Source organism: Vombatus ursinus, unplaced genomic scaffold (assembly GCF_900497805.2).
Source record: "Vombatus ursinus unplaced genomic scaffold, bare-nosed wombat genome assembly UNPS02014840.1, whole genome shotgun sequence".
Taxonomy (NCBI): Eukaryota; Metazoa; Chordata; class Mammalia; order Diprotodontia; family Vombatidae; genus Vombatus; species Vombatus ursinus.
In genome coordinates, this window is record NW_020954618.1 from 377,108 (window position 1) to 399,077 (window position 21,970).

The window sequence follows — 21,970 nt, forward strand, 5'->3', positions numbered from 1 at the left end:
CATATCACAGAGGGTGGGGGAGGGAGAAGCCAGCTTTAGTCAGATGAACAAAGAATGTGAAGTGAGGATTCCCAGGTTAAAATCCTGTCTCTGGCACCAGTTGGGCATCCATGGGCAATTCACTTCGCTTCTGGAGCCTCGGTTTCTACATCTATAAAATGTGGGGTTTAAGTACTTTCACCACCTCCGTCACAGGGTTATTGGGAAGAAAGGCCTTTGCAGACCTGGGAGGATAAGAGCAATGAAAGTAAAGTAGGCTGCCCCCTCTGCCTCGCCCTGGCACCCACCATAACTCCCACAGTCCCTAAAGTCTCTAACACTCTCATCACTCTGTCACTGCTTCCATTCAACCACTGATTTCAAAAATACATAGATCATGGCCAGGCTGGCCTCTTTAATGTGACCCGTCATGCCTCCACCCTGGCGTGAGCTCTGAAGCTTGGCCGTGGTGGCTCCCAGGCAGGGGCCTGCTGTCCAGCTCCTGCCTTGTTTGCTAGCTTAAGGCTGGATTACTGTCTTTTCTTCTGAGAGCCTGGCTGCCAGGTGGGCAGGGTAAGCTGGCAAAGCTGGATTGGTTCCTTTGTGGGCAAGGACTCTGTGTGCTCCCTGCAGCCCCAGAAAGTCCTCAAAGTTGGCTCCCTGTGATGGTTGGTTTATTTGCTTCAGTGTTCCAATTATTGTGAGTTGGCCTTTTTACTCCCCTAAGATGGCAAAAGAATCCAGTGGCCTCAGGATGTCCCACAGCCTGGAAAAGAAGAGAGAGATTCTGCTCTCCACTAAGAGTGCTTGGCTTCCTCTCGATGAGCAGCAGCCCCCTCCCCCCAAGGAGAAAAGCCAGAATTCTCCCATCCCAGAAATAGGTAAGCACTGGCCCTGAGACGGCTGGAATTGGGGGGCAAATAAGATGGTGCCAGATCTTCCCAATTTCCTTTGCTGGCATTGGCAGTAAGGTTTTTGGGGGTGATTTTTCTCTACTGCTCCAGAAGGAATCCACCTTACTGGAACCATGCCTACATTGTAAAAAGGTGGGTGTTTAAGGCTCCAGGTGCTGAGATGGGGCAGTGAGCAGAACATCCCCTCTGAGTGGGACTCTGAATGCCTCTTCCAGATTTCTAGGATCCCAGAGTCATAGATGCGGAGCCAGAAGGGACACTGGTGGCAATCTAGCCCCCTTTCACTTTATAGCTGAGTAAACAGAAGTCTGCAGAGCTTAACTGCCTTGCACGAGGTCACACAGGGAGAAGATGACAGAGTTCTTAATGCAATAGCAGGCACACCATAGACACTCACAGAAAAGTTGATGACAGCAATAATATACTACGTCTTCTTTTCTGTACAAGGAACAGACATTTGGGGGTTTCTGCTTAAATCAGCCCACTCCCAATACCTCCTTGGGAGACGGGCAGGATCCTCTCCAGTCTGACAGTCTTTCACCACCCCTCACAAGGAGTGAAAGCAAGTAGCATTTGGCAGGAGGGAGCCTTAGCAAACCAATTCAGCAGCTGGTAGACAACCAGGGCAGAGACAAATATTGAATGGGAGAGGTTCTCCTTACCCAACCCTATCCTTTGGGCCACCTGTTCATTAGCTGGAGCTAGGGTGAGCTTCCTTCTGAATGAGAGACCTAACTTGACGTCCGGGGTGTCACTGCAGGTTTTGGAATCACCAGGCAGCTGAGCTGTTCACCTTTTGTCCCTGGAGTAAATGCAAATGGGACTGAGAGTCTGGCACAGAGTGGCTTGCAAATAAACACTGCTGGCAAGGTGCCTTAAGTAAATGTCCTGATGATGTAGGCAGAGGCCCAGGGTGGGGAAGGTGAGGACTGCAATTGATATTGCAAAGGCAAAAGACAAAAGGCCCTTATGCTTTTTCTATCTTTGTGCTGTTGCCAGGTAATCTGAAATGAATTAGAACTTCCTCCTTGATTTCAGGATCCATGCCCTGCTTTATTTATTTATTTATTTTAGAACTTTTTTTTCCTCTGCAAGACACATGCCTCCCTTTGCCAGTTTGCATTCCGTTCCCGGGAAAGGTTGGCTCCAGCAAACGTGAAGGTTTGGGTATTGGGGGGAAATATTTAATATGTTTATAGAAAAATAAGATGAAATATGTTGGAAAGAGAATAAAAATACGGCTGTTGCCAAAGGGCTCAAGGATGGGGAAAACTCTCAGCTTTGCTCTTTCTGGTATTGGAGGCTAACTGTTTTGTTCATTTTTTTCTCCTTTCTAGAGAATTCTAGACAAGAAAGCATACGGCAGTGGTTGGACTCTGGTTTCTTGTAAGTGTTTCTTTCTATACTTGCTGTGGATACATTGGGGTCTTCTATGATTGGGAGTTAAGGATATTCAGTCCCACCCCCATCAAACCCCTCTTTCCACATTGGTGTGAATTGGGAGTGGGGCTCAGTGGAGAAACTAGTTGTTTCAGGTTTAAACCTGAGTTGCCTTTAGAGAGACTTGACTTATTTATACACCCTCAATATAATCCCATTCTCCCGAGTGCAGGGGTTCTTAATCTCTTTTTGTGTGTCATGGATCCCTTTGGCAATCTAGTGATTGAACCTAGAGTCCCCATTCTTGAAGTATTTTTTAAACAATAAAATACATAGAATTATAAAGGAAACCGATTATATTGAAAAACAGTTGTCTATCTATCTATCTATCTATCTATCTATCTATCTATCTATCTGTCTATCTATACGTCTATCTTAAAAGGGTCAAGGAGCTCAGGTTCTTAACCTTATTGGGCTTATTGGGTTATGCCACTATAGCCCTTGATCACAGAATGTGAAACATAGAGGCAGTGGGGCACAGTAGATGGAGGGCTGGTCTTGAAGTCAGGAAGGCCTGGGTTCAAGTTTTGCCTGTCCTCCATATGAACTGTGTGATCTTAGGAAGTCACAGAATCTCTCACAGAATTGCCTCAAATCCCTAGGGCACTCTAGGTAACTCTCTAAGAGAATAAAGTGCAAGTGAGTTGATGCCACTGATGCTGTTGCCTCTGCCTCTAAAGCACCACACCACACTGTCGGATCTCAGCTAGTTCTTAATTTGCACTGTGAAGTCAGAGTTGGGGGCGGGGTGGGAGGGGGAAGAATTTTTCAGCGATTTATAAATTACTACACTATGATTGTTTAACATCAGAGCTTAAGCAGTGAATTAAGTGTGGTTCAAAATAGAAATGATGAATTTTGTCTCTGCTGACATGATTTGGGATCCTGAAAATTCGCTCTGAAAGAAGTCCACATGTGGACTTGTCATCATGTTGTCTGCCTAGCTAAAAATACATTGGGTGTCATTTATTTCAATTCCTCTTTTGACTTCCAATTGTTGTATTTGTTGACAGTATCACTGCACGTGAAAACTGGCAGCAAGCCATCAACCAAACAGGTAAGCTGAGAGAAACCTTGTTGGGGGGGGGCAGAGGTGAGTGTATAGGTAGGGGAGGGGGCTGTGCTAGATGCCTTTGTCAGCCGATCTTTAAAGAAAAAAGCAAGATTTCATTGAAAACTGGAGCTGCATAGGGATTTGACAATAATCTCATTTAAGGCAATTTAGTATAGTAGAAGTTATACTGGATGTGGACTCAGAGGAACTGAGTTCAAATATTACCTCTGCTTCTTACTTACATGTGTGACCTTAGGCAAGTAACTTGCAATGTTAATATTGATGATAATCTAGCATTTATAGAGTACTTTTAAGGTTTGCAAAGTGCACTACAAATATTACCTCATTTGATCCTCACAACAACCGTAGAAGGTAGATATCATCCCTGTTTTGAAAGCTGAAGAAATTGAGGTCAAGTGCCTTACCCAGGATCACTCATCTAGTAAGTGCCTGCAGCTGGATTTGAACTTAGATCTTTCTGACTCCAGATGCAGCGCTCTATCCACTGAGCTACCTAGCTGCCAAATCTCTCTTGATTTCAGTACCTTATTTGTTACATGAGGGGGTTACTAAACAACCTATAATGTGCCCCCCAGCTCTATATCTGGAATCGTACACAATGGAATGAACCAAAAGGGTAAGAAAGGTGAGACAGCGGGGCTTGGCTCCAGGGCAGAAAACTTAGAGAGTGCTAGGAACATCATCTTGGGGTGCTTCTCCCTTGTTTTCTGTGCTCCCATGCCACAGCAGTGGTGACCTCATCCAAGGGGCATTTCTTTGCCTTCAATAGTTAATAAACTTCAAAAGCCCCCAGTCTACCTGCTCTTCCTCCAGAGATCATACCCTGAATGAATTTGTTCTTCTTTCTTGTCTCCACTCCTGCTGCTGTTTACTTCCAATGTAGTAATTACTTATCATACCACTGGAAGCCACACTGACTTGGAGTCATTGGAGGGAGTACACTTCTGGAAAGTACTAACTTTAGGACTGTGACCAGTTTATTTCACTATTCTGGACCTCAGTCTCCTTAGCTTTAAATTGAGTGGGGAGGACCAGATCATTTTCAAGATATTTTCCATCTCTGGATCCTGTGACTAGCCAAAAACATAAGAACTTCAAGATAATATTTTTTTCTCCTATTCTAGCTAGTTGGCACAGTGGGTAGAGTACTACCAGGCTTGGAGTCAGGAAGACTGCCTCAGCCACTTCTTAGCTCTGTGACCTTGGACAAGTCACTTCCTTTCTCTGGGCCTCAGTTTCTTCATTTGTAAAAGGAGAAAGGGGGACTCAGTGGCCTCAAAATCCCTTCCAGTTTTAAATCTAAGGTGATATGATCCAATGTCACCCATTTGCTTAGGTGCTGTGAGTGGTGATAGTGCTAGGAGGATTAATACCTTTAAGAAATCTCTTTCCAGAGTAGTTTTATTTGTGTATACATAGACTAGGTGGCACAGTGGATAGAATGCTGGGCCTGAAATAAAGAAGACTCATTTCCTGAGTTCAAATCTAGCCTCGTGGGGCAACTAGGTGGCACAATGGATAGAGCACCGGCCCTGAAGTCAGGAGGACCTGAGTTCAAATCCGGCCTCAGACCAAACACTTGATACTTATTAGCTGTGTGACCCTGGGCAAGTCACTTAACCCCAATTACCTAAAAAAAACAAAAAACAAATCTAGCCTCAGACACTTCCTAGCTGGGTGACCCTGGGCAAGTCACAACTCCATTTGACTCAGTTTTTTCATCTGTGAAATGAGCTGGAGAAGAAAATGGCAAACCACTCCAGTATCTTTGCTAAGAAAACCCCAAATGGGGTCACAGAGAGTCAGGCATGACTGAAAAGACTGAACAAAACCCTACTTAGACTAAATGGCCACCAAGCCCCTTCCAGCTCAGAGATTCTAATACTCTTTGATTCCCTGTAAGTTAGATGCGTCAGATTTCTTTCTTTTTGGCAAGAGGAACATTTTATCTACCCAAATTAAACAGGTAGGACATAGGCAGGTATTAGGGAAATAAACTTTGGTTTATGTCATGACTCAGTTTCAGTATGACTTGGAATTATAAAATATACAGTATCATTTGTCTTTTTTTAACTGATAATATAATGTCTCTCTTACCTTTACATAGATGGCACCTTTAACTTTCCAGAGCACACCCAGCTCTATCATTTATCCTTACAATAACCCCATGAAGTTATGTTTTTTTTTTGTGGAGGCATCATTATTCTCATTTCACAGATGACAAAACTTTGGCAGAGGAATAGTAAAGACTCAGGGCTGGTGGGAGCAACAAAGACTCTTGTCTTACCACAGCGTGTTGATTTTACCACTCAAGTACCAGGGGTAGACTGAATGTAGGATGATCAATTAGGAGGCTATTACAGTAGTCCAGGTGAGGGGGAATAAAGACATGGCCCACTCCATTCCATCCTCCACACAAATGCCAATGTGATATCCCAGAAGCAGTGGTCTATCATTTCATTCCACTATACTAGAGTGAGGAATTAGAGTGGCAGCCTTATAAGTAGAAAGGGGCCGGGTTAGAAATAGTCAATGTAGAGTTGACAAGACTTTGCATGTGATTGGATATGAGGGTTGGGATGAAGCTTCTCCAACTTGAATGAATAAATCAATGAATTAAGGAACAAATAAATGAATTAATTTAACAGTATTTATTAAACACTTACTTAGGAGACGGCTAGGTGGCCCAGTGGATGCAGCAGTGGACCTGGAGTCAGGAAGTTCAAATCTGACCTCAGACACTTACTAGCTGTGTGACCTTGGGCCAGTCACTTAAAGTCTATTTATCTCAATCCACTGGAGGAGTAAACGGCAAACCACTCCAAGATCTTTGCCAAGAAAATCCCATAGATTGTGTTGGCGTGCTATGGTCTATGGTGTCATGAGGAGTTGGACACAACTGAATGACTGAACGAAAAAATGAGCAAAGTACTGTGCTAAGTGCTGGGGAGACAAACAGGCATCCCTGCTCTCAAAGAGCTCCCATTCAAACAGGGGGAGACAACTCTCACAGGAGTTTGGGGAAAGATCCCTTGTGCCTCAGGGTCTGGCCACAAGGCAGATGGAACCAAGTCTAAAGTCAGATAGTATGCCAAGGTCTTTCCTCTCACCACTCTGTGAGCTAGAGGTGCAAGCACCCTCATTTTGGAGGTGCCCCTCATTTTACAGAGGAGGAAGGGAGGCTAATCCTAATAGCTACCACATGTGTGGCACTTGCAAGTTTGCAAAGACTCCGTGCGGAAGGTACCCAGATGAGGAAATTGAAACTGCCCATGGTTACGTAGCTAAAAAGTGGTGGAGTTGGGACTCAAAGCCCAAGCTTTATATACTTTGCATGGTACCAGGTTATCTTTATGGCAGGAAGGCAGGGTTGGCTTTGAGCAGAGAAGCTACAGGATCCAAATTTTGGATCAAGAAAAGTAATGTGAAGATTGGGCCCAAGCTAGTTTGGGGGAGAGAAAGATGAGGGAGAGATAGCTTGCTGCATGGCTATTGGAATAACCAGATAGAAAAGATAAAGGGCTGGACAAGTGTGGTTGCAGTGAGAATGGAGAACAGATGAATATGACGTTTATTGAAAGAAAAAATTCCGAGGACTTGAACGAACGCATATCATAGAACTATACTTTTTGAGTTGGGCTGGAACCTTTTCAGCTATCTTGTCCAACCTAACCCCTCTAAAGCATCCCTACTCCAACATATCCTGAGAGGTAGCAATCCAGGATCTTGTTGAAGATCTCCAACATGGGTGGACTTATCATCTCCCAAAACCCATTGCACTTTGGAATACTTCTCATGGTTAGGAAACTTTTCTTGATATTAAGTCTAATCCTGACCCTCTGCAACTGCCATCTATTGTTCCTATTCCTTCTGACTGGGAACAAAGTAATAAAATAAAATCTAATCCTCAGTCCGTATGATAAGCCTTCAAAAACCTGAGCCAGCCATCATGCCCTCTCCATTCTACCTTCAGTTTTCTCTTCTCTAGGCAAAACATCTTGAGTTCCTTCCACTGATTTTCATTGGCGTTCCCTTACATATTAAATAAAGATGAGGAATGAGGCAAAGATGACTTCAGGATTTAAAACCTGGTTGATAGGGAGTGTATTAGGCTCCAACGTTTGTGGGATCAGACCGGCACCAGCTCTAAATTGGAATCACTCTATGATCTGTCCACCCTGTTCACTGACTACGCAATAAGACTGAAGACTGACTATGCTCATCTAAGGAACCTGGCCATGCAGTAGTTAAATGCCCTGGAAACTGCTAAAGTGCTATTCTTGTCAAGGCTTGTAAAAAATGTAATCTGACTCCTTTGTTGGAATATATTCCAAAGAACCAAATGTCTTCCATGAATCAGTCAGAAATGCTTATGGAAACCGAAATTAAAAATGTTTTCTAAGCCAATGAAGGTGCTAATGAGGGCCTTCTGTATCTCTAACGACATCTTCTCCAAGAATACATCTTGCAGGGTGAAGTTCACTGTCTGCCGTTTCAGATGGTAGAAGGCAGCTTAACAGTAGGGAGGATGGAAAGAGATGAAAGTGGGTGAAGGGGGATCTGGAGTTGGCATTTTTGCCCAGAAATGGCAATGGGACAAGTCAAGTTCATGAAGTGTCTTGTTGCTCTGAGTTCCTGGTTAAGTAACCTGCTCACATGACCATTGCTAGGGGGAAGGTTGCTGTGCGTGTGTGTGTGTGTGTGTGTGTGTGTGAGAGAGAGAGAGAGAGAGACATGAGCAGAATAATTAAATGTGTAACATGTGCCTCAAGGTGTAAACCACTGTACTAGGCATTGGGGGCAGGAGGAAATACAATGGTGACCCAGAATCACTGAATTTAAGGATTGGAATAGCCATTTAGTCTAACCCATAAGCAGAAGGCAGGTTCGCTGGAACATACACAACAAATGTTTGACTCTTCCATGGTCCCTACCCACATTCTAGTAGCAAGGTAAGTTACCCACTGGGTTATTTATTTACCAGAGAGAAAGGGATTAGAGCTGTGATTTCAATGGTGCCAGAATCCCCAACATGAGGAAATTCCTTCCAATGCAACTTGGTACATTATCTGCAACTTATAATCTTAGAGAGCTGCCCAGAGCAGGGAGAGGTTAAGTGACTTGACCAAAGATGTACAGTCAGTATTTCTCAGAGGTGACACCTAACCTAGGTTCTCCTGCTTTCTGGGCCAGCTCTGTCCATTCTACTCCTATTGATTTAAAACAGTGCACGTGAAGAGGGGATGTGTTCTGGTGGATACAGTGATGGGCTTGAGGTCAACAAGAGTGGGTTTCAATCCCACCTTTGGCACTAGCTTAGCAAACTGCTTAGGCAATTTCTTAGGACTTGATACAGTCTCTTCCATCTCAAAATCTATGATCTGATGGGATCAAAGAGAGAAAGAAGAAAGTTAGGAGGAGGAGCAGAATTAAGGGGAGAGAGTTGGAGGTCACAGTGGTCTGAGGGAAGGGGAGGAAAGGGAGAGTAAAGAAAGAAAGGCCAAGGGTAGATTTTTGATGAAAGCCAGCATTAAAGAGAAAGAAAAAAGATGAGAACCAAGCAAAGGTGAAAGAGAAGGATCAGAAGGAAGAAAGAAGAAAAAGGAGAGTGTGGTCTGTGAAGCCAGGGAGGAGAAAATGTCCAGTAAGCTCATAGGATGAAAAACATAGAATTAGATGGGACTTTAGAGAACATCTCATCCAACGCCCCCATTTTGCAGATGAGGAAACTAAGGCTCAAGGCAGCTGTGACAAGGTCACACAGGCCACAGACACTGAGGTTGTCATAGTTTGAACCATAAAATAGGCGAAAAGAGGACAGGATTCAACAATTCGCTCAAGAAGCATTTGTTAAGTGTTTACTCTGTCAAAAGCTTGGGGAACAGACACAATTGACAATGGGCCCTGCTCTGAAGGAGCTTACATTTTATTGGGGGATACATGATCTAGACATAAACGACACAACTTAACTTGAGGAGGCAGGAGATTAGCAGACAGAGATCACAGGAAAGTGTTCCTATGGGAGCCAGCTCCCAAGAGGTCAGAAAACTCAGGCTTCTGGGACAGCCTGGGCAGAAGAATGGAGGTGAGACATAAGGGGCAACGAGTAGGTCTGTTTGGCTGGGATGGAAAATACTACAAACCAATCAAGCAGCAATGCATTTTGGCCTGATAGGTGCCTGGCATCGTGCTAGGCCTTGGGGATACAAGGAAAGCTGCAAAACCATCCCTGCCCTCAAAAGGCTTACGTTGTACTCTAGGAGGCAGCAGATGGGAGTTATACATAAGTAGATTCAATGTCATTTTTCGGGGCAGGGGAGTGATTTTTCTTGCATTTTCTGGGTAAATCAAGGAGGGATTTCTGGCTCTTGAAGGAAACTAAGCATCTAAGAGGCAGTCATCAGGAGGGAGTGAGTCTGAGGCATGGGGAACAGTCAGTGCCAAAGGGTGATGATGGGAGATGGAGCATCATGTATGAGGAACAGTAAGACCAGTTTGGCCGGACAGTTTGTAAAGGAGAAGGATAGGTAATGATATCAAAGGGCAGTTTGGGCCAGGTGGCAAAGAGCTTTAAATGCCATAAAGAGGAGTGTATATTTGATCATAATAGGGAACTACGAGAGGAGGCTGGGGCCTGATCGTGAAGGTCTTAAATGAGAAGTTCGTGTCTATCAGGTTGGTTTGAAAAATCATGAGAATGAGAGTGTCGCAGTCTGACCTGTGTTGGAGGAAGATTGTTTGGTGCTGTGTGAAGGACAGATTAGAGAGGGAAAAGACCAGAAGCCTGGGGATCAATCAAAAGGCTATTGCCACATGTCAGGTCAGTAATGAAGGTTTGAGCTAGGGGGATGACTGTGGGAGTGGGGAGAAAGAAAAGGACACAAGCATAAAAATCACAAAACTTGGTGACTGATTGGGTGAGGCAAAGAGAGGAGTCAAAGATGGCTCTGAGGTTGCCAGCATGGATTACTGGAAGGATGGCAGTGCCCTGAGCAGAAAGGAGGAATCTGAAGGAGGAATGGGCTTGAGTAGGAGAGAAAGAGTTTGGTTTTGTACTATTGGGTTTGGGAGCCTACGGAAAACCCAAGTGGAAGTGTCCTGCACCTGTGTGTGTGTGTGTGTGTGTGTGTGTGTGTGTGTGTGTGTAAATTGAGATTATAGCCAACCATAGAGATTTGGAAGTCATCTTATGGAGGTGATGATTGAACCCATAGAAGCTGATGGAATAAAGAAATAAATGTATGAGAGAGAGAGACAGAGAGAGAATAAAGAGGAAAGATACAAAACCCTGGAGCACCCCTATGGTTAGGAGACAATAGCAGGGAGTCCCTCCATCACCAGCTGTATAGTGGATCTTTCCATCTGAACTCACCCTTCTGGTCCAAACTTCCCCTCCTCCAAACTTCACTTCCTGTGGAGGGCAACCTCCTTCTCCCAGTCATCTAGGCTCCCAGACTAGATTGCATTCCCTCACACCCAATGCATGGCTAAATCTTGCTTTTCTTACCTCCTAGTATCTCTCCTATCTCTTCTCTCCACTCAGAGAGTCACCATCTTGGTGCAGGCTCTCAGCATCTCTCACCTGGACTTCATCCACCTAATCGGCCTCCTTGCCTCAAATTCCTTTCTATTCTAACCCATTTTCCACACACATGCCAAAGTGCTTTTCTTTAAGACCAGGTCTCACCTTATCACTTTTGTTGTTGTTGTTGTTCAGTCATTTTCAGCTGTATCCAACTCTTCATGACCCCATTTGGGCTTTCTTGGCAGATACTTGAATGGTTTGCCATTTCCTTCTCCAGCTCATTTTATGGATAAGGAAACTGAGGCAAATAGGGTTAAGTGACTTGCCCAGGGTCGCACAGTAATTATCTGAGGCTGGCTTTGAACTCAGGTCTTCCTGACTTCAGGCCCTGTGCTCTACCTACTGTGCCACCTAGCTGCTCTACGTCACTTACTTGTTTAGCTCCTATAAATCTCTATTGCCTCTATGATCAAAACCAGACTCCTCTCTTTGGCATTTATGGCCCTTCACAAGCTCTGCCCAACTGAGCTTTGAATTCTTATTACACATCACTCATTACCTCTCACACACTCCACATTTCAGCCAAACTGGTTTTCTGACCACTCTCCACCCATGGAACTCCATCCCCCACTTGATGTTTCTGTACCTGTGTCTCTTAGAATCACTTAGGATCACATCAGATACTCCCTTGACCTCCCCCATTGCTGGTAGAAAATCAATACCCATCAGTGACGATGTTGCCTCCTTACTTAACTGTGAGCTCTCTGAGGGTCAGAAACATTTTACTTTGGCCTTTGGTTCCCCAGAGCCTGAGAATAGTGCCTTGCATGTAGGAGTTGCCTATTAAACGCCTGTCAATTAATTGATTGCTGCAATGACAAGCCAAATTCCTGGTAGAGTCTTAGAGGACAATGTTTTTCTCTTTGGAAATACCCAGAATGTGTGGGTTATTTTAGCAGGAGCAGAAACTAAGCCTCTGTTGCTGCTGCCAATAATAGTAACAGCTCCTGCGTACGTACCGCTTCAAGGTTCCCAAAGCATTTGTTATAGCTGCTCTCATTTCATCCGCATGGCTAGCCTGAAAGGTGGGCACCCTTTATTACATAGGAGGCAATTAAGATACAGAGAATGTAAGTGAGTTAGCCAGGATCATACAGAAAGTGGCTAAGGCAAGATTCGAATCTGGGGCTTCTACACTCCAAGTCCAGGCCTCTAGAGCTGCGCCTCACTGTCTCCCACCAAAACAAGAATGCAGGAAGAAAGAAGAGATCAATGGCTTTCAAAGTCACTTACATCTTTTTTCTAGTTTATGTGTTCATTCTCAATTCTCTTCTACTCTGACCTCTGGCTCATGTGTTCAAGCCAAATCACAAGTCTCTTACACACTCAGCATGCCCTCAGAAACCTTGAAAAATCAGATGTGAGCCAAGGGTCAGGAGATCAGAGTGCAGAGGACCACAAATATAGAGCCAGAAGGGGCCTGGGAGACAAATCCAATTCCCTCGTTTTATAGACTAAGGAGGAAACTAAGGGGCAAAGAAGTTGTGACTTGCCCAGAGTCACACAGCTAGCAAGTGTCTGGGGTGGGATTTGAACCCAGGCCTTCCTGACTCCAAGTCCAGCGCCCTGTATATGGCTCTCCACTGCATCTCTCAGGTCTGACCCCAGTCTTCCTTTGACTCATACTTAACCTAAAAAATCAAGCCTGCCATTTTACTATTGGCCCATGATCTGCTTTTCACCAGATAATTATCAATAGAGCATAAGAAATGCCACACTAGGTCAAACAGCCAGTGATTCATCCAGCCCAGGATGGAGTCTGTAACTGCTGTGGCCTGGAGATTGTGTGGGATGAGATATCATGCTATGTCACAGGGGTGTCATCTAAAGGCAGCCCCCACATTCAGAGCTGGAATTCAGAGCCCCCAACACGGTATTGCCAACCACTTTATTTTCAGATTCACAAACTTCAGCCCAAAGGGGGGATGGGGAACCAGTAGCCTCTAGGCCACGTGTGGCCTCTAGTCTACAGGTTTCCAAGTACAATAATATGTACAAGGCACACAGGAAGTAAGTTGGCATAGCCAGAATTAAGACCCAGGTCTCTCACTCCAAATCCAGGGCTCCTCAGTAAACCTCCACTATGATGCCCGTAAGAGAGAAAAAAATACCCCCAAATAACTCTCATTCATGGATTTATTTAAGCCTCTTTGAGTTTATTTGCATTTTAATGGAATTATTTGTATTTGTGATCTGTTTTTTAGACACTTGTTTCTTCTTACCTGTACTATTAATCTGATCTCCCTGTTTTCATCATCACCCATATGTACGTACCCCTTCTTTCCACTCACACTGCTGCCACCCTCATCTCCTCTCACCTGGACTTGTGCCAGAGACTTCTGGTTGCTCTCTTGTTCCAAGTCCCTCCCTACTCCAATGCACTCAGCTGGTAGATTGATTTTTCCCGTAGCACAGGATTGACCATGTCATTCCCCTGTTCAAGAAACTGCAGGGGCTCCCTATTACCTCTAGGATCAAATCTAAAATCCTCTCTTTGGCTTCCAAAGCCCTTCTCAACTTGGCCCTAGCTTACCTTTGCTCTATTCACATTTGGCCCTCCTCCATGCCCTCTATGACCCAGCTACCCTGGCCTTGCTGTCTCTTTAACATGATGTGCCATCGCCTGTCTCTGTCCTCAGTACCTGCGATGGTCTGCGCCCTCACCTCAGATATTATTTTTCCAATTGTTCTTAAATTGTTTCCTTATTTGTGGCAGACTGTGAGAGTCCATTATCTCATGGGTATTGCTCAAATCGTTTGTCTCTAAAGGCCACGGTTTAGTGGAAAGAACACAGCCTTGGAGAAAAGGGACTTGACCTCAAGTGCCAGCTCTGTGACATCCTGTCTTTGTGACCTTAGGCTAATCAGTTTCCCTTCAGAGCCTCATTTTGCATGTCTGTTAAGTGAAGGATTGGATTACCATTTCAAAGATTTCTTTTACCTCTGAACCTATGCTTGTGTATCCTTATATTTGCTCACTCTGAAGTTCATTTGTCATGACATTATTTCTCTGGGGAAATCACAACCTCTCTAAGCCTCAGTTTACCGTTCTGTGCAATAGGGATGGTAATATACTACCATTCCTTAGGGAGATTTGTGAAAAAGGCATTTTCCAAGCAGGAAGCACTCTAGAAATGTAAGCTATTATTTTTGTCCTGGAAGGAGTTGTCTACTGATTATTCCATCTGCTTCTCTTCAGCGAGGTGACTTATGAAATTTTAGCAGATTTGGCTTCATCATGGGCTAATAGGAAGCAAGAAATATCGTTCAATGGGCTACCTGGTTAGCGCATCTTACAGTTCCCATGACAACTATCAATGAAGAAAGTAACAAAGAACATTATAAAGTAACAACTTAATTACATCTGTCTTAGAAAATGAAGTGATAGAGAAATTCTATTAGAACCCAATAATATCCTTCAAACCAAAACAAGATAAACATTGCTATCCAGTGATTTCCAAGATATGAGCACATAGGAAAGGATGATAGAAAATATGTGAAAAGATAAGATTCGAGATTAAGACCTTGACATGAAATCCAGCTAAACTCAATCATTTTAGGAGAACTTAAGAGAAAAAAAAACTGATATGGGGAGAAAAAAAAATGGACAACTGGAAAAACAAATCTGCAAGCATGTTTTAGTAGCCTATTGCCATCATCAAAGACAGTGAAGTCACCACATATAGGAGGTCTCAGTGCATTATTATTTTTTAAATTAAATTAAATTTTAATTTATGAAATAAAACAAACATTTCCATAACATAGTAGAATAAAAAGATGATTGCACATGAAACTGCAAATTTGTTATGTACAACTTGCATTCCTTTTAAATATATAATAAAGGTATCATGTACATTTCTTTTTTTATTTTCTCTTCCTTCCCCTCCCCACCCTAAAGATTGTGCTACAGCTGACATAATTTTGAAAGCACTGAGGGGCTCAACATTCATTGTATATCAGAGAGGGGAAGATATTACTGACCGGAGAGAATAAACAGATGAAATTACTCACAATGAAAGATAACTCATGAATGACTCCCAACTCATATGCTAACTTTTTCATTCCAATAAAATATTTTAGAGAATTATCTAAATATATATAGGGGATATCTTTGGTGAAAAGATAATAAAGGGAAAGGTGGTATTCTCTACCTAATTTTCTACAATAGATCATAGCTTCCACGGTCATGCAATTGTCTGAGAATTTGGAGAACACAAAATCCCAGTGCACATGTGTGTCATTCATTACTTTTAAAAAGTATTTGACTCTGTGAAGCACAATTCAGCTTTTGATTCCAAAAGCTTTTTTACTCCAAAGAGGAGATTGTTATGCGGGTGTTGAAGATGCTATGATATCTCTTGGTGAGACAACTTTGTTCAAGGATCCTCCAACTATTGATATTCATAAAGGCATAAAATAGGAAGAGTAGTTATAAACAAGGTCCTCAACACATTGTCAGGAAGGACGTACTACGCAGACTCATAATAGAAGAGAGAAAATGAGATCCTTCAGCCATGAAATTGATTGGCCTAACAATTGACAAAAGGAAAACTCAATGAATAAAGAATGGTTATTCTTCATCCTGTGGTATTCAGTTGGACATAAAATCGATTGAGTTTTTCATCGGTATATTTACCTTGGATGGGCACTGTAGATGGACAGTGAGTTAGGCTCAGAAAAGAATAAGAGGAAGAGAGCGAATTAAAAGCAGAGAATGCTTGACACATTCCCAAACTTTGGTGTGATTCAATGCATGCTGTTTTTAAAACCAGTACTCTTCCACTGGAACTGTATAGTTATGAACCATAGAACACCACAATCTCTAAAGAAGCAAGAATGTGAGTGATTCAAAGGGCAATGGAAAAAACACAAGAAGTATCAGAAAGAATGTTATCCAGACCAGAAGTATAATTGGGAAAGGTCACAGAGTGAGAACAAGAAAGAACAGATGAACATCCCAAGTACTTCACTGGTATCCACCAAATGTTATAAATGTTAAAAACCCTAAGGGAAGACTTCCGACACAAGGGAGTTCATGAAGATTTATATAGGACCAGAAGGCATAGATATACTGGGAGCTAGACCAGTAAAGGATGCACCTTAATCAATAAGAATTCAGATCAGGCTTCATGTGGGAGGAAGTATTTAAGTTTAATCTTATGGAAACTGGACAATTCAAGAAAGAATGGCCAGGAGAAAGAAGTGCGAGCATGAGGACAGCATGTGTAATGGCACCTATTGGCCATTTACCACGCTCTTCTCATCCATACTCTTTCTTAAGGAATGATTGAAGGGCCTGCCATTCCTCCATCTCCCTGGTTTACAACCAGGGCAACCTCTTCAAATCTTCACTCTCAGTCACCTCACAGATCTGATTAGTTCCTAAATCTTGGTGTTTCTACCTTCATAATACCTCTCATGAATGTTCTCTTATACTCACATCCATTATAACCTCTTACCTGAACTATTCCAATAGCTCCTAAGTAGATTCTTTGCTTCAAGTCTCCCCCATCCAGCTTCCACTGAGCCATCAAAGCAATTTCCTAAAATAAAGATCTGACAATAAAACCCTCTACTCAATAAACTCCATCAAGGTCTATGGACTTTTAAAAAATGTCTGTTTCATTTGCCCCCTCCTCTCTATTGCCATTGCCACCATCCTAGTCTATTCCTTCATCTTGGAGTACAGCAATAGTTTTCTGATTGGCTTCCCATAGTAAAAAGATAGGTAGATAGATACATAGATAGCTAGATGGATGGATGGATGGATGGATGGATGGATAGATGGATGGATAACTAGAGAAAATGAGTAGGCCTTTCAAGCGCTTACCACCTGCCAGACTCTGTGCTATGTGCAGGGGATTGAAGTACAAAAAGCAAAAAACCTTGCCCTCAAGAAGATTACAGTCTAATGAGGGAAAAAAGTACATAATGGGAGCAGGAAAGAAGGGAATAGGGAGTACAGGTGGTAGCATGGTATGGAGCTGGCTGGGAAGAGATGTGGAAGCTTGGATCCCAGAATGATAAGGCAAACACTCACTTCTCACCCCTGCACTCCTATTATCTATGGGGTACTATGGGGTATTCAGGGATGACTAGCCCCTCTGGTGTGAGGGCTTGCCAAGCCTCACAGCTGCTCATCCACCTTTGGTGTCTACCTGCCACCCAATTCTCACCTGTGTCTCCAAGAAGGTGCAGCATGTGCAGTGATCACATCCCAATAAAACTCTGTGGGCAGACAAGCTAAATAAAGTTGAAGATAATTGATAGGCCTCAAACCCACCAGTGAGTTAAGAGGGTGTCTGCTCCAAGCATGTGAAGACTTCCCTTGTCAAAATGGATAGATGAGACCAGTTCATTCTGTGAAGGTGGCTGAGGCCGTGAAGGTGGCTGATCAGGAGCTATGAAGCACTTAGAGCTTGGTAAGGCATCAAAGATGCCACCGAGGTCATCCACTACATCCCAGGCAGTTGCCACTCATCTTAACTTTTGTCCTGCCACTGGACTTTGATGACACTGGTAGAGTGATGCTGATGACTTGGCACATCTCTGCCTCACTTAACACTAATTCATGCATCAGTTAGGATATCATCTGTGGTGTCATCGGTCCTCTTTGAAAATGAAGGACAAACAGCTATTGTCTATTCTGCTGCTAGACTAGTCTTCCTTAAAGTAGCCTCAGAGTCATTCTCTTTTAATATATATATATAATAGTACACACATTACTTGCCTCACACTGTTGTTGTGGGGAAAGTACTTGATTAGCTTTATAAGCTTCATAAATGTGTTATTGTTATTGATACTGGTTAAATATCACTTTCACAGCATGGGGTGTAGACAACTTAATTTGCCATTGAGTAGAGCTAGGATCAAATACTGAGGGCAGATACATGATATAGTGGATGGATTGCCAGGCCTGGGATCAGGAAGACTCATCTTCCTGAGTTCAAATCCAGCCTCAGAAACTTACTAGCTGTGTGATCCTGGGCAAGTCACTTAACCCTGTTTGCCTCAGTTCCTCATCTGCAAAATGATCTGGAGAAGGAAATGGCAAACCACTCCAGTATCTCTGCCAAGAAAATCTCAGAAGATGGAGCCAAGATGGCAGAGTAAAAGCAGTGACTTGCTTGAGCTCTCCCCCAAACCCCTCCAAATACCTACAAAAAATGGCTCTAAACAAATTCTAAAGCAGCAGAACCCACAAAAAGACAGAGTGAAACAAATTTCCAGCCCAAGACAGCCTGGATGGTTGATCAGAAAGGTATATTATGCCGGGCTTAAGAGAGGAGCGCAGTTCAGTGTGGGCATGCAGGTCGCAGCGACCCTGGAGCAGGCCTCAGAGGACTGAATCGCAGGCAGCTGTGGCGGTTTCTAGACTTCTCAACCTAGGAACACCAAAGACAACTTGGAAGGTCAGTTGGAAAAGTCTATGTCAGTGGGGAGAGAGCAAAGCTGGTGGTCTCAGCTCCAGTCCCCAAGCTTGGCAGGGACAGTGGCTGATTCCTGAGCTTCCAGCCCACAGACTGAGGGGGAATCGAGTGGATGATCAGAGGGGGAGTTCAGGGATCTCTCTTCTGGTGCAGGATTCTCTTGCTTTGCCAATGCTTGGATCTGGGTCACAGTTCTGGGTGACGGTCCTGGGGCAAGGAGGAGCACTGGCATGATGGAGCTTATAGTGGCTGTGGAGAGGAAACCCTCCTCACAGTTCCAAGACAGAAAAGAGTGCTGCTAGACCAGAGCACAGGCCAGGAAAGGAGTAAACACCTCACCCTTGATCATAGCACCTTGGAAAAACTGAAAATTTACAGGTCCCTAGAAGTATCTCTGAACACAGCTGCACAAAACCCCTGAAGTTTGGGACAGTACATTCTCCACACTGGAAACAGACTCCTACCTTAACAAAGAGTTTATAACTCAAGTAGTTGGCTGGGATCATGAGCAAGCACAAAAAGAGTCAGACTATATTATCTTACTTTGATGACAAAGAAGATCAAAACATACAACCAGAAGAAGACAATGAAGCCAAAGCTTCTACATCAAAAGCTTCCAAGAAAAATATGAATTGGTCCCAGGCCATGGAAGAGCTCAAAAAGGATTTTGAGAAGCAAGTAAGAGAAGTAGAGAAAAACTGAGAGTGATGCTAAAGGAGACCCAAAAAAATACTGAAGAAAATAACACCTTAAAAAATAGCCAGACCCAAATGGCAAAAGAGGTCCAAAAAGCCAATGAGGAGAAAAATGCCCTTAAAAGCAAAATTAGCCAAATGGAAAAGGAAGTCCAAAAGCTTATTGAAGAAAATACTTCCTTAAAAATTAGAATGGAGAAATTTGAAGATAGGGACAATTTGAGAAATAAAGGCACTGTAACACTAATCAAAAGGAATGAAAAAATAAAAGAGAATGTGAAATATCTCATTGGAAAAACAACTGACCTAGAAAATAGATCCAGGACAGAGAACTTAAAAATTATTGGACTATCTGAAAGCCATGATCAAAAAAGGAGCCTAGACATCATCTTTCAAGAAATTATCAAGGAAAACTGCCCTGATATTTTAGAACCAAAAGGCAAAATAGAAATTGAAAGAATCCACTGATCACCTCCTGAAAGAATCCCCAAAGGAAAACTCCTAGGAATGTTGTAGCCAAATTCCAGAATCCCCAGGTCAAGGAGAAGATATTGCAAGCAGCCAGAAGGAAACAATTCAAGTATTGTGGAAACACAATCAGGATAACACAAGATTTAGCAGCTTCTATGTTAAGGGTCCGGAAGGCATGGAGTATGATATTCTGGAGGGCAAAGGAATTGGGATTGTAACCTAGAATCACCTACCTAGTAAAACTGAGTATAATCCTTCAGGGTAAAAAATGGTCATTCAATGAAATAGAGGACTTTCAAGCATTCCTATGGAAAAGACCACAGCTGAATAGAAAATTTGACCTTCAAATACAAGACTCAAGTGAAACGTGGAAGAGGTAAACAGGAAAGAGAAATCATAAGCGACTTATTAAGGTTGAACTGTTTATATTCCTGCATGGAAAGATGATATTTGTAACTCATTAGTCCTTTGTCGGTATTAGGGTAGCGGGAGGGAAAAATTATATGTTTGTATAGATAGATAGAGGACCCAGGGTGAGTTGAAGATGAAGAGGTGATATCTGGAAAATAAAATTAAGAGGTGGGAGAAGATTATACTAGAAGGAGAAAGGGAGAAGTAGAATGAGGAAAAATATCTCGTATGAAACAGACAAGAAAAGGCTTTTACAGTGGAGGGGAAATGGGGGAAGGTGAGAGGGAATAAGTGAATCTTATTCTCATAGGATTTGGCTTAAGAGGGAATAACATACACAATGGGGTATGGAAATCTATCTTACCCTACAGGAAAACAAGGGGGGAAGGGGACAAGAGAGCAGGGGGTTGATAGAGGGGAGGGCAGATTGAGGGAGGGGATAATCAAAAGCAAACACTTCTGAGAAGGGACAGGGTCAAAAGAGAGACTAGAATAAATGGGGGGTAGGATAGGATGAAGGGAAATATACTTAGTTTTTCACAACAGGTCTACTATGGAAGTGTTTTGCATGACTACAATCTATAACCTGTATCGAGATGCTTGCCTTTTCAATGAGGGTGGGTGGGGAGGGAAGAAGGGAGAAAATTTGTAACCCAAAGTTTTAAAAACACATGTTAAAAATAAATAAATAAATAAATAAATAAAAGAAAAAAAAGAAAAAGAAAATCTCTAATGAGGTCATGAGGAGTTGGACACAATGGAAATAAATGAACAACGGGGTCAAATATCAGTCTAATATTTACTAGTTCTGAGGGTCTGAGCAAGTTGCTCAATTTTTCTGAGCCTTGATTTCCTAATCTGTGAAACGGGGATAATGATAGCAACTCCTGACCAAAGTTGACGTAAGGATCCAATGAGATCGTGCATGTAAAGGGCTTTACAAGCCTCAGAGTACAATTGTCATGGTCAGATGTCAGATGTCAGAGTACATTTGTTGTTATTATTGTTATCTGCTCCACATTGGCTCCATTTCCTATGGAATCAAAAATAGTATCCTCTGCTTGTGAGAATCTACTCTCATGATCTCCATTCAGTCTTACTTTCTCTTCTATGAGTTCCCTCAAACCCAATATATAACTGAGCCAGATTAGTCTCTGAATAAAACTCACTCCCACCATCACACCTTTACTCATGTTTTTCGCCTCCCTTGGAGTGCCCTCCTTTCCCACCTCCAATTATTTATCTCCTACCCATCCTTCAAGGCCCAGTATAAGTTTCACCTCTTCCAAGAAGCCTCCCATGACTCTTCTAGTCTTCACTGACCTCTCCTTTCTCTTAAGTCCCACAATGTATTTCACACTACACAATGTAGAACTGCACCATAAATGGTGTTGGGTTCCTCATCAGTGCTTCATGTGCACTAGACTTGTTTTCCAAACTAGCCAGAAGTTCATTGGTTGAAGTGGTGGCTATGTTTGGTCCTTTTGTATGCCCTATAGCATCCAGCACAGGGCCAGACATATAACAGCCACTAATTGAATTCTCTGGACCTGAGTCTCCTCATCCATAATAGGAGGGAGGTAGAAAAGATGACCCCTAAGATCCCTTTTAGCACTAATCTGTCATCTTTTCTCACTCCGGAGAAACCACCGTCCTGAGACCCTGCTCTCATAATCCATGAATGCATGCCCAGGCCACAGGTGCCCCAACCATGCTTCACTTAATTCACTTCTCAACATCTACCCCCTCCTCCTTATCAGCCACCTTGTTTCTGCTATCTACCCTTTATTCTCCAACCACCATTTTCAAGTCCCTCTTGATGTAATCTCTTCCCTTATTAGAATTTGAGCAGTCTGAAAGAAGAGATTGTTCATAGTTTTGGACTCCCAGCACTTGGCACAGTGACTAATAAGTACTCTGTGCTTGTTCTCTCTCTCTCTCTCTCTCTCTCTCTCTCTCTCTCTCTCTCT

The 21,970-nt window shown here is 43.0% G+C and overlaps 1 protein-coding gene across 2 annotated transcripts in view; it reads left to right on the top strand.

Moving 5' to 3' along the window:
- The first annotated feature begins 692 nt into the window (after nucleotides 1–692).
- Nucleotides 693–21,970, top strand: part of ITPRID1 (ITPR interacting domain containing 1) — a 108,823-nt gene continuing 87,545 nt past the window's right edge. Inside the window, exons 1-3 of one of the 2 annotated variants that reach the window (XM_027840216.1) lie at nucleotides 693–860; nucleotides 2,231–2,279; nucleotides 3,347–3,390. In XM_027840216.1, the coding sequence (XP_027696017.1) occupies nucleotides 707–860; nucleotides 2,231–2,279; nucleotides 3,347–3,390 (247 nt within the window). In that variant the 5' untranslated portion in view covers nucleotides 693–706. Of the gene's footprint in view, nucleotides 861–1,994; nucleotides 2,055–2,230; nucleotides 2,280–3,346; nucleotides 3,391–21,970 lie in introns of those variants that run through there. The other variant, XR_003567126.1, reaches the window with a different exon arrangement.